The sequence below is a fragment of the Chamaea fasciata genome, unplaced genomic scaffold, assembly GCF_029207755.1.
Source record: "Chamaea fasciata isolate MVZ Bird 193981 ecotype frontalis unplaced genomic scaffold, bChaFas1.0.hap1 SCAF_7, whole genome shotgun sequence".
Taxonomy (NCBI): Eukaryota; Metazoa; Chordata; class Aves; order Passeriformes; family Sylviidae; genus Chamaea; species Chamaea fasciata.
The window spans coordinates 5,906,569-5,919,202 of record NW_027094092.1 but is presented as its reverse complement, the minus strand read 5'-3'; the positions used below and the strand labels follow the sequence as shown (position 1 = coordinate 5,919,202).

Sequence of the window (12,634 nt, the reverse complement as noted above, 5' to 3'; positions counted from 1 at the left end):
GTTTTGTTTTACATGCTCACTTTTAGCCCACGTAAAAATATGCAAATGTTCTTGTCTTGGTTAAATGCCAGCTGGCTGCTCAAATTCCACAGCTCCCTCTTCTGGCTAAAGTATTAAACGAGGTGCTCAAAACCTTATAGTGCTTCAGGTAACAGGCAGTAGAACAGGCTAGAAAATTCAGATTTTATAGTCAAATTATGCAAATTATTAAAATATTTAAAGGAATTTTTCGTATCAGACTTACGTTTATTCCTTTTAAGATATTTTGCATTGTTACAGGTCATAGAATGGGAAAGAAAATAGTTAAGTGTGTAAGAAGTTTTTTCCCAAAATACATGAAAGAATTTTCTTTAAAAAAGATTTTTGAATTAAACATGATGAAGCATTAGATGTTTGAGCTTAGATAGCTCATTCTTCTTCCTAACATGTGAGCATAAGTTGTTTCAGATAGGTAACTTATTCTTCTTGCTAAGGTGTTTTACATCAGAAAAGGACACCCTTCTGGGAACAACTGTCCATATGTAAAGCTGGTGTCCTGTATATCTCTATCCCAACTTAGTCATCATTAGACCAGAGAAGTTAAGTAATGCAAATGTGAATAGACAAATCCAGGCAGTTTAGGCTTACAACTCATATGCTTGAAAACTCATATGCTTTCTAACTTTTACCAGTGTACTATATTCCAAGTTTGATATGTCCATCAAAGATGGATTTTGTAAAAACAAATTTGTAAACATTATCACCAAGTTCTAATTCAGATGTAAATAATGTTCGACAAACTTTAAGGAAAGATATCTGAGACAGTGCAGACTCACACAGAACACTTGTAGCCCTAGTATTCTACATTTCTTTCCAAAAGAAACCAAGAAAGAACCTCTGTCCTTTCCTCATTGATTTATAAACTGTTTGGCACTCCACGTGCATTATGAAAGGGAAGTCTTGAGGATGAAATAATGGTTTTACAGAAGTATTTAGAAGGTGAGAAGCTTATATGGGAAATGAACTGGGTTTTAGTTGACGCTTTCACCTCTGTTTCCCTTGACAACCCCCATCTATTGCTCCACAGATTCCAAGTGCTTTCAGGGTTTTTGGGGGGTTGGGTTTTGTTTGTTTGTTTTGGGGTTTTGTTGTTGTTTGGTTGAGTTTTGTGGTGGGGTTTTTTTGTTGAGTTTTTTTCTTTCATTCAACATACCTTTAATCTTAAGATAAAAAATTCACACTGGACTCCAAATTTTTTCATGAAAGTGAAACAGGTTTCTTCCCATAGTATTCTAATATATTCTGAACCAAGGGGCTCCTATCTTCTGTTTGCACATAGAAACAACACAGTCTGAGCTGGGGCAATGATAAGGAATCAATTGCAACATGATGGGGCACCATAACTTAAAATCATCAATTGCTTTATTAGTGTGGATTGATTTGTGAGCAAACTTAGGCATAACTCAGTTTCATTTTTTGTATGTATAATATATATTTTGTCTTTCTGAAGAGCACCCTAGAACAGAATCTGAGTGGGAAAACAGCTTTGCTTTGAAAATGTTCCTCTTCCAGTTTGTCAACTTGAACAGCTCCATCTTCTACATTGCCTTTTTTCTTGGCAGGTAAGTTACCTTTGCCAATTGCGCTTAAAAGAAAACTTGCACAGAACTCAAAATCTTCACTTATTGTATAGATTTGAAGAAAATACAGTGACAGTTTGAACTGTAAGGTTTAGGTTTTTGGGCATAATTCAAAGTTGGTTTAAAGTAAAAAGTAAAAGTTGGTTTTTCGGCATAATTAAAACACTAAATATTTCTAAATATATGAAAGGGTTGGACTCTTGAAATGTTTACTTATGAAACTAGAGAGTAAAAATTCTACTTTTTTATAGGGGTGTACGTGACTTTTATACTAAATAAGAACTCAGAACTTTTAAAAATGCAACCACTTCATAGATGTGGGTCTGTTTTTAGCCCTGTGTTAATAAGTTTTATTAATCTTTTCTTGTTTATTCCCCTTGAGTTACATTTCCAATAATGCATTTCTGTAAATAGTAAATATTATCTGGCAAATCTTATACAAGAGTAGGAAGCAGAAATTCTGGCTTCAGTTTTTGTGTGTATCTTTAGCTTAGAGCATGAGATACAACACAGATCTAACCTTGCTTCATCTTCAGTTCAATTTTGTTATGGTCACACTTACCTTTCCCACAGAACCTACAGAATATTCCAGGGTATCTTCTATAACATTTTATAGTATAATTTCAGTTCAAGATTGTTTTAAAACACCTAACAAAACCAAGGAAATAAACAAAGAAGCCTAGTAAAGACTGTTGGTGATAATCTGTTTGTTGCATTCGGTGGTGTATTTGCCATACAGTATCAGAATTTCTTTGTGTCTTGCTGTCTCCTGTGTCTAGTAGGACCAGGCATGGGTTTCTTTCTCTCTTTTATAACTTTCATTGAGGTTGTCAGGAACTGGGATTTGTTTTGCAAATCAAGCTTACACTTCACATGGGCAAGCAGTTCCCTGTGCTGCAGTTATTTCCTGTTAATTGTAAGAGCTTGTTTATCTTCTTAGAAGTAGGTTAGAGTTTGAATATCTACCACCTAAAATCTCTGAAGCTAGGATTTTTATTCAGGACATAATAAAAGTTTAGGATCACTTGCAAAATGATGGTCTTTGTTTGCATTCTGAAACTTCCATATCCTACAGACACCAGATTTAAGCCTGTGTGATTTATTCTGTTGATATTTCCTAAATTCAGTGGATGTTATGAAACAACTACTGATACAGGATGTTCCTGGAATGTCTACTGAGAAACAGAAATTTTATTTTCCAGATTTGCAGGCCGCCCAGGAAAGTACAACAAGCTTTTCAACAGATGGAGGCTGGAAGAGGTAAACAATCCTGTTCTGTGTTCCTGTGATATTTCCATGAATAAAAAGGAAATGGTTGAGGCCTAGTTTAAAGATTTTATATTTCCAAGTGCAGCAAATACTAAACTCTTATTTATAACAAAGGGTAGGATACAGGAGATGGGTTTTTCCTTCTGTGTTCTCCAGTGTGCTGAGTGACTCTGTCCAAGACACACAAGTTCTTCCTGCCTCATAGGGAAAAACCATCAGTAATACCCCCTTACCTCACAAGCACTATGAGTCCTACAAGATTGGAATCTCCTGGTACTTGGAATTTTTGGATAGAGGACATATATATATAAAGCCATCAGCTTTTTAATCAACTTTATAAATTTCTGTCAGTACAGAAAAAACATGGATCTGTTCAATGGGTCCAGAGGAGGGCCACAAAATGAGTCAGAGGACTGGAGCATCTCTCTTATGAAGACAGGCTGAGTTGGAAATATTCAGCTTGGAGAAGAGAAGCCTCCAAGGAGAGATTTTTACTGCCTTTTAGTACTTAAAGGTGCTTATAAGAAAGAAGGGGACAAACTTTTAGTAGGGTCTGTTGAGACAGGGCAAGGGTTAATGATTTTAAACTGAGAGGCTAGATTTAGACCAGGTGTAAGGAAGAGATATTATTACTACTACTGTTACTATTACTATTACTATTACTATTACTATTACTATTACTATTACTATTACTATTACTATTACTATTACTATTACTAATGTGGTGAAACACTGGGACAGGTTAACTAGAGAGGTGATGGATCTTATCCGTGGAAATATTCAGTCAGGTTGAATGGGACTCATCTAGTTGAAAATGGCCATATTTATTGCAGGAGTTTGGACTAGATCATCTTAAGGGGTCCTTTCCAACCCGAACTAATCTATAATTCTACAGAATTGTAAAAGAAGAAAAATAATATTTTCAAAATTTAACTGGAATGTTAGAATTATTCACAACTATGCTGAACTTTCCTCTTTTCTCTGAAAAATAGACTTCTTCTATTGAAACTTGGTAGCCACAGAGTAAAATATCATAACTTTGTAGTCCATGTTACTTAACACTTTAATACAACAGTACATATATATATATGTTTTTATGTTATTTATGTTTTATGTTAACATACCAGTACCAGAAGTTCAGCTAGTAAATCTCTCTTTAGACTTAGTTTATTGCAAATGAAATATTGCTCCATTTTCTTTAAATAAGTACTTATTGTTCTAAGTGAAATAGTCTATATAACTTACCATATATCTAGCACAAATACCTTTAAATTAGGAATATGATCTAGTATCTAACAATATGTCTAAAGGTTGTTCAGCTGAAGTCTGTTTATTTTATTAACATTTCTTTTAATATTTCTGCAGATAGAGCTTAGTTTTTCTCAACACACATACTTTATATTTTTATTTACACTCTGAACAAATAAAAAAAAAAAGGAATTCTCTGATTTTAGCTATTGATCTCTTCCACTTCATTTCAGTGTCATCCTAGTGGCTGCTTGATAGATCTCTGCTTACAAATGGGAGTTATTATGGTTTTAAAACAAATGTGGAACAACTTCATGGAACTAGGCTATCCGTAAGTTCAGATGTTAAAGTTCATTTTAAAAATAGTAAATACATGTTAGCATGATTCAGTGATAGGGAGAAATGGTTATATGTTTGGAGATTGTTTTCACTCGCTGCACCTCACATATTGTCACTTTATTCCCAAGGAAAGCATTCACTTCTGCTCTAAGATAAAGCTTCTCAGGGTATGTTACGCATCTAAACTGTTTATTGTGATTTCATTTTCCATAATACAGAGATGCTCAGCCTCTGAAATGACTAATGAACTAAGAGTCTTACACTTCTCTTGAAATTGTAATAATGTATTTCCAGTAAAATGCTGATTGTCAAATAGCGATCTAATTGAAGTCTCAGCCTTGAAAATATGTTAAGAAAGGATTTTTCTCACAACATGCAATTGCAATTGTTCTGCAAATGAGGGACTGTGTACTGTATGTTGTGAAATGAGGATTTTTGAAAAGTCTCAAAAATTTTGAGAAATCTACTGGAACTGCCAGGCTTCCTGTCCTGTCAGCCAAGCACGATGTTAACTTTGTCTCAAATTTATTTTAGAACATGGTATATTTTACTACAGAAAGAAATGTTTTGTTTTGACAAAACCAATGTTTGCAACATAGGCAAAAGTTTGCCTTTTGGTAAGAAGAGAGATCAAGAGCCAAACCCTAAATTAGACTGAGAAAAAAGAGCAGCCTTTTTTTATAAAAATACTTACAAGAAAGCTATTTCCCATCTTTAATGTCTTTTCCATAATATCTAGAAACAAACAGTAGTCTTCAGTTGGTCCATATCTCAGCACTGGATAATATTTTTCATTTAAATAGCAGTTTAACTCATGAGCCTACTATCTCCTTAATATTTATAACTACTTGGTGAAAAGATCTCTGCACAGCTTTATGAAGAATATTATGAAGTCATAAACATTTCTGCCTTCAGCCTTCAGCATCACCTTTTAAAATGTTTTTTTCTGCTTTAAGAAAATAAACATTCTGTAGAGCATCTAGATCTTTAGGTTTGTTCAAAAATATATGTGTTCTACTATTCAGTGTATTTTAGTATGGCATTCTTACTGAATTCCACTGAATTGGTTTGTCTTTTACAGGATTGAAGAGAAAGCATTATTTACCTTTTAGTGCTTGTGCTATGCATGATTTTTTTTTCTTAATCTTTTTTTAATTTTTATTTAGTCACTCAGGAAAATCCTACCAAAAAAAAAAGTCTATGCAAGCATGTTCTGTATTCTGAAAAGCTTATTTGTACAATGCTGCACATACTGCATTGAAGACATAATTAAAATTATAATGCAGAATTTTGAGATCTTATATAAGTTCTTTGCGTTGTATCTAAGATGATATTGTAAAATATTCCGTAAAATACCTAAGTAATCATCCAGGTGCTGTTCAAAATATGTCCACTTACTTCAAAACAGTACCAGAACATATTTTAAATCTCTGAGCAGATACAGTCATTAATACTTTCTTTATCTAATAAAGTTTATTACAGAATTGGTGGTCACGACGCAAAATGAAGAGAAGAGGGCAATCAATGGAGACTAAAATTTCTCTACCTCAGTGGGAAAAAGATTGGAATCTGCAACCTATGAATCTCCATGGTTTAATGGACGAATATTTAGAGATGGGTGAGCAAATTTGGGAGGTGTTGCTTTTCTTCAGGAAGTAGAACTATGTTGCATGTTAAAAAATCTTTTGAATTTCCAGTTTCTAACCACAGAAATGCCTGTCTAGTTTTACAGTTTGGCTTTACCACCATCTTTGTTGCTGCCTTCCCACTGGCACCTCTCCTGGCCCTGCTTAACAATATCATAGAAATCAGGTTAGATGCATACAAGTTTGTCACTCAGTGGCGAAGACCTATGCCTGCAAGAGCAACAGATATAGGTGAGAGAAGCTAATGGCTGTCACTGTCAGGTGTCATCTCTTTGTATTTTCCTCTTGGAAGCAGCTTAACCCCTGAAGTATTTAATGTGTCAAGGTGGTAATGTGGACAACAGATTTCAGTGACAACTTTCCTTTTAGGCAACAAAAGGATAGTTGCTTGCTCTGCTAAGGGGATTCCTCAGGTTTGTTTTCCATATACAACAAGCAGTCATATTAGTTTGGATATTGAAAACAGGCCTCTGATTTGTGGAACTCTAGGTTTAAAATCAATTGAATTTAGAAATTAAATAAAAGGACTGAATTAAATTTTAATTTAAAATTGAATTAAATAAGAAATCTCTTTCCAGAATCTCCTATTTGGCCTTTATAACAAAAAATTATGGTTATGCTTTTGTTGCTTAGCTGTATCTTCTCAGCAGGATGTGCCCTATTGTAAGATTTCTTTTGGGTGGCATGGGTGGTGTCTGGAATGTGGGGACATGGGTTAGTCTTGGCTAGCTTTTCTATCTCATAATTCATTCTCAAAAAGAAAGGAAAACTGTATGACCAATAGTGACTTTATTATTACTAGTATGACTTTATATGACTTAATAAGACTATAAAAAACTGACCACTTTGTTGACATTTCTCTTGTTTCTAGGTATTTGGTATGGAATTCTGGAAGGAATTGGAGTTCTGGCGGTCATCACCAATGCCTTTGTTATTGCCATTACTTCTGATTACATTCCACGTTTTGTCTATGCATACAAATACGGTCCCTGTACAGATCAAGGGTACAGACAAGAAAAGTAATTAGGACATTCTTTAAATATACATGTATTTTTCAGTAGAAGTACAATTTACCACTGTATTTCTATGATAACATATATCAAGTACCTTTCTTTTACATCTGTGCAAACCTTCACAGATCTGAAGTGCAAATAAGTCAGCCATTCCAAAGATTTTGCAAAGTAGCTAGTTATATAAGTGAAAAAAAATCACGTCTTCCTTTTTAAATGCAAACAAAAAAGTTTGTACATTGTATCAATTTTCAGATCTTTTCTAGATATGCTTTTCTTCATATCTGCAGTAGTTCTATACTGCCTTCTCCCAGTACACTCCCAAACACATGTATTTGCTCCCAAAAACAGAGATCTATTCTTCCTTGGCTGTCACAGGAAAAGAGAGTTTAAGAGTAAAAATAATGAGGTGGGATAGGATTAAAAGAGACAGTATCAGAAAAATGTTAGTGCCTAATACACACTACCCATTTAAGAGAGGATTATGTAAATCTATTTCTTCTTTTGCCACTAGTGATTTGAGGTACTGCAGCAAACCTGAAGATCCAGATTATAAAAGGATTCCTCATGCATCTCTTCTTGAATTTTGTTTGACTTTCAAATGTGCTGTAGTTAAGTTACTAGACAGATTTCAAAGAAGATAGGATGTCTTACATGTCTGTGGTTTTCAAGAAACAGCAAAAATCCACTCCTACAGCCATTAATCAGTATACTTGTATGATTTCTGTAATTAATAGTAATAAATTTTTGCCTTTATTATAATTGTTTGGTATATATGCACTGTTCTTTTTACTATTGGTGAAAACTCATAAAACCTGGGTTTTTTTGTATATGCTGCGTTATTGCTGGCCAATTCTGCAAGGGTGTTAAATTATTCTGCTCTCTGCCTTTCTATCCATCTTTCAAAGTCCAGTTATTTTAGGAAACAGTTAAAAACACTGTAGCAGCAATTTTTGGTTTTTATTTCCCAGTAGATAAGAAGCAAAAACCATAAGAAGTGCTGAAAATAGACTTGTTAACAGTGCTATACCTGAAACAGATGTTAGTCTTTTTTTCCCAATAAATTTTGTTTCTCTGCATGAAATTTTAGAATTACCTTTTTCCTGCTCAGCAAATAAAGTATTATGCTCACAGTATCTGATAGTAGAATATGTTTACATACAGGATGATTATTGTATAACCACTTTATGAAGAAAGTGCTGCCCATGTGGCTTTTTTTTTTCAGATGCTTAAAAGGATATGTCAACAGCAGTTTATCAGTATTTGATTTGAGTGAACTTGGGATGGGATACTCAGGATATTGTCGGTACGTTTTGTTGCTCTCACTTATTGTAATACAGGCATGGACATTAATGCAGACAGTAAATTTAAAGTGCTTAAATTGCTGGCATTTCTTTTTTTGCCTGTCAAAGTACTGGAGTTCATCTTTGTTCAACACCAAAGCCTCAGATGCAAAGTGTGTGGTAGGATACACTACTAACATATTGGAAATCTGTGTGTGAAGTTTTTGCAGGATTCTCGCAAGCCATTATCTTTCATGTCTCTATGTGTTACTAAATTTAAAAGTTTTACCAGCTGCCAAGAAGGGTAAAAATCCTCATTTCAATTTTGTTAGGCATTCTGAAATCAATTAATTAAAATGCACAATTAAAATTTTTGTTACTTCTCTAAGCCAGGTTGAGATTGCAAACAGTTATACAAGATGAATAAAAAAAATACAGCATAAAAATAAAATATGACATGAGTGCACTCCTGTTTTCAGACTTAGTTTTTCAGTGAGTGTTAGTTTAAATTAGAATCACATTTCATTTATGCGAACTTTGTCTGGAGAATCTCAAATGCTTATAAGCAAAGACAGGAATCAATTTAGAATCAACACACTTAACACTCCGGCTTTGTAATAATAAAAGTATCTGTTTGCTCTGGATTTTTGGAAGCAAAAAGTACTGTCTCATAAACAGCTTTATTTAATAGCCTGTATTCTGGACAGTTGCTCTCCTTTTCTGTTTAATTCCTCTTGAAGTCTGCTTTTATTTCAATTTCTCTCCTTTTAGCCAGGTCTGGGATGAACTGGAGACCACTTGACCATGGTTTTGATCACAGGGTAACTTACTGGGTTTCTCTTTGCTTTGCAGGTATAGAGACTACAGAGCCCCACCATGGAGTTCAACTCCATATGAATTCACTTTGCAGTTTTGGCATGTCCTGGCAGCACGGCTGGCCTTCATAATAGTATTTGAGGTTAGTTGTGGAAGGGAACAATTCCTTTCTACCTCTTAGAAGTCTGAGTTGTTTCTTTACAGTAGTCCTATAAGTAAATTGTCATTTTGATCAATTGTTTGTTCATTACAGTCAAGAGAGGGGAAGAATCTTCCCCAAACTGTTGCCTATCAGCTGCTTCAAACAGAATTGACAGAGCATGCACTTACTTTAGAGCTCCTCTAAAATCATATTTCCTTAACAGTCATCTTGTACATCATGTTGGTTCCCTGCCAAACCTTTCCTATTTTATTGAAAAATAAGAAATGCAAGTTTTGTGCATATTAGGAATAGTTATTACAAGATAGAATCTGTGTCAGGAAAATGAGACATAATTCTCATCTAATATAAAAGTAGAAACGTATATACTAAGTTTGAAGAACATACTACCCAGGAATCTGATTACCCATTTCCATTATAAGCCTTTAACAAAGATGGCTTGTAAGAAGCATTTGCATTTGTTGAACAAGCTAGCATATCCTGTAGTCACATCTTTGTTTAAGTCACTAACTATACCCTTTGTTTTACTTCTTAGAAAACTTCAGCATTTGCCCATTTCTTTTAGATTGCTCATTTACTTCCATATGAGTGTTTTTATTAAAAAAAAACAAAGGAGTTGCCTTTCAGTCACTAATTGAATCTCAGTTCCAATTTTACCACTGACTTTTAGGCTCTAAAGTATAGTCCTACAAAGGAATACTTACTGATATGTTAAGCAATTATTTTTGTTTTTCTTTTCAGCACCTTGTTTTTGGAATAAAGTCTTTCATTGCCTACCTAATTCCAGACGTACCCAAAGACTTGTGTGACAGAATGAGAAGAGAGAAATACTTAGTCCAGGAAATGATGTATGAGGCTGAACTGGAACATTTGCAAAGGGAAAGGAAAAAGAATGGGAAACAGTATCACCATGAATGGCCTTAGTTACTACCATGCTACAACAAAAACACTGTTAGAAATTGGAGAGTGAAGTTACAAAATGAAGTCAGTCTGACATCAACGTGAGATTTGGTGGTGGTGTATATATGTTCTTGCTAGGCAGTACAGTTGCATACTTTGGTGGGCACTGAAAAATAGATGTTTCCAATGATGACATTGAAAAGCCTTACCTGTAACTGGTCTGTGATGAGCTCCAATGACTATTGGCATTCAGAAATGTGCAGGCAGATTAAAAGTCTGGACCCTGTTTTTAAAAAAGGCGAAGGATTTTCATGCTGTTTATGAAGATACTATCAGCGTGATGAAAACAGAAAATTACCTGTGAATCTATAGAGTCAGGGCATGACTTTAACTTATGTGATAGCGACTACTTCTACAGCTTCTGATTGCTCAGCTCCATCTGTAATGCCTCTAAAGAAAAGAGCAGTTGTTGCCTTTGTGGCCATGACTTGAACTTTCAGGCTTACTGTTTTGTCAGGTTTGTCCTAGTCTCTTGTTGAGATTGTGGATGTAGTCCTACCCTAAAAAAGGGGTCTGTGGCTGCTAAATATATACTATGCAGTTTAAGATTTGCACATCAGTGTCATTAATTTATCCATCTAGTTGAAAACCAAAAAGTTCAAATTCAGAAAGAAAACAGCAGCGCTAGGAGAGTGTAATTTTCTGTTTGAAAATTATACAGCTGTTGAGTTGTCTTTCCACTTTTGTGTGTGGAAAGGCCATCTCCACATGCTCCCAGGATGAAAGAACTGTCATTTTCATGCTAAATGTGTTACTGTTCCTCTTGATCTGTCTGGGCAACGATTCCATGACTTCACAGAATGCTAACTTGAAATGCTCCCATGCAGTGCAAATTACTTTCTCTTCAAAATGCAATTATATCTTTATAGTATGCAAGCTTCTGCAGATATATATGAGACATGCAGTATAACATTGTGGCTTGCTTGTTCAGGGAAGGAGAAGAAGAGAAACTTGTAATAATGTTCTTCTTATTGTAATAGTAAATGTTGCAGTAATGTATACTTCTTTTATTGGCCTCAATATGTCATAACATTGGAGCTGGATACAGGCAAACATGTATACAGATTATGTATAAATGCATACACACACGGTGGTTACTCTTAGATTTACTATTATTATTATTATTATTACTATTATTATTATTATTATTATTATTATTATTATTAGTATACCTTCTTACACTTCGGGGGGGATTTTTTCAATAAAATCACTAAAAAAGTAGATGTTCATTGAAGAATCAAATTTCAGTTTTTATGTGGAAACAGCATACTGCAGTGTTGCTTGTGATTAATAGTCACATTTTGGTGATGAAATTGTCTGTTACTAACACTTCATAATACAGGAAAAGTACTTAATGTTTAAAAAAGTTTGAAGGGATACCTTGCAGGGAAGGAAATGGATAAACAGAGTTACTGTTCTGTTTATCTTGTGCAATTTTAAATAATGCTTCTCTATTTTGGATGAAAAAAAATCAAAAGAACAAAGGGTCAGCAAAGCACAGTAACTACACAGTCTATAAATTTTGACATCATTTTTAGGGATAAAGCTGCAGCAGAATCACTATGAATATGAAAAGACCTGAATTTTTGCCATTTACATCATTCTGTTGAATTTAAAAGTGTGATTCCAGTATTCACTTGCATTTATTAGCACAATAATTTTATTTTATTTCACTGAAATTAATTTCAAGCGTCAAGAGCCCATCAAAGTAGGTAAATAGGATCTGTTGCATCCAGAGAGCCTAACATCAGACTTCTAAGTTCTTCAGTTGTTTCACCACATTCATGAGATTTTTTGGTTAATTTCAGCTCTGTTACCAGACAAGACACTTGTAGGAGTATCTATAGTACTGCATGAGAGAAGGAAATAAATTTGAAGATCTGGTCCAATCAGATACATTTCCCATTCATTCTGTGATAAAGGGTTGATGGAACTCAGCTTGCCATATTTTGGAAAGGCTGTTTTGTTCCTTCATATTCTGGGTTGTGCATTAAATTCCTCAGGAGTCATTATCAGAAAAAAAAAAAATTACTGCACTCTACTCAGTGCTAATAGAATCACAACATTTGTTTTATTCTATTGTCTTTCTTTCTGTGTCTCATTCTATGGATTATCAAGCACTGTTTGACAGCATTAACCCTGTGTCACAGTTTTTGTTTCTGTGCCACCTAGTGATAATATTTCAATGCTTCAGAAAGTCACAGATGAGGTCTTTTTAATTTTTCTTGAAAAACAAAATGTCTTGGCTGGCCCAAGTTATAAAGATGCAGGGTAAAATCAAGCA

At 34.3% G+C, this 12,634-nt stretch overlaps 1 protein-coding gene across 2 annotated transcripts in view; it reads left to right on the top strand.

Moving 5' to 3' along the window:
- ANO3 (anoctamin 3) overlaps nucleotides 1-11,571 on the top strand; it is a 171,257-nt gene extending 159,686 nt beyond the window's left edge. For both annotated transcript variants that reach the window (XM_066187291.1, XM_066187292.1), the window contains 9 exons: nucleotides 1,490-1,601; nucleotides 2,822-2,879; nucleotides 4,370-4,467; nucleotides 5,948-6,093; nucleotides 6,200-6,352; nucleotides 6,993-7,140; nucleotides 8,357-8,437; nucleotides 9,267-9,372; nucleotides 10,132-11,571. In XM_066187291.1, coding sequence (XP_066043388.1) covers nucleotides 1,490-1,601; nucleotides 2,822-2,879; nucleotides 4,370-4,467; nucleotides 5,948-6,093; nucleotides 6,200-6,352; nucleotides 6,993-7,140; nucleotides 8,357-8,437; nucleotides 9,267-9,372; nucleotides 10,132-10,314 — 1,085 coding nt within the window. In that variant the 3' untranslated portion in view covers nucleotides 10,315-11,571. The remainder of the gene's footprint in view (nucleotides 1-1,489; nucleotides 1,602-2,821; nucleotides 2,880-4,369; nucleotides 4,468-5,947; nucleotides 6,094-6,199; nucleotides 6,353-6,992; nucleotides 7,141-8,356; nucleotides 8,438-9,266; nucleotides 9,373-10,131) is intronic.
- Nucleotides 11,572-12,634: the final 1,063 nt, after the last annotated feature.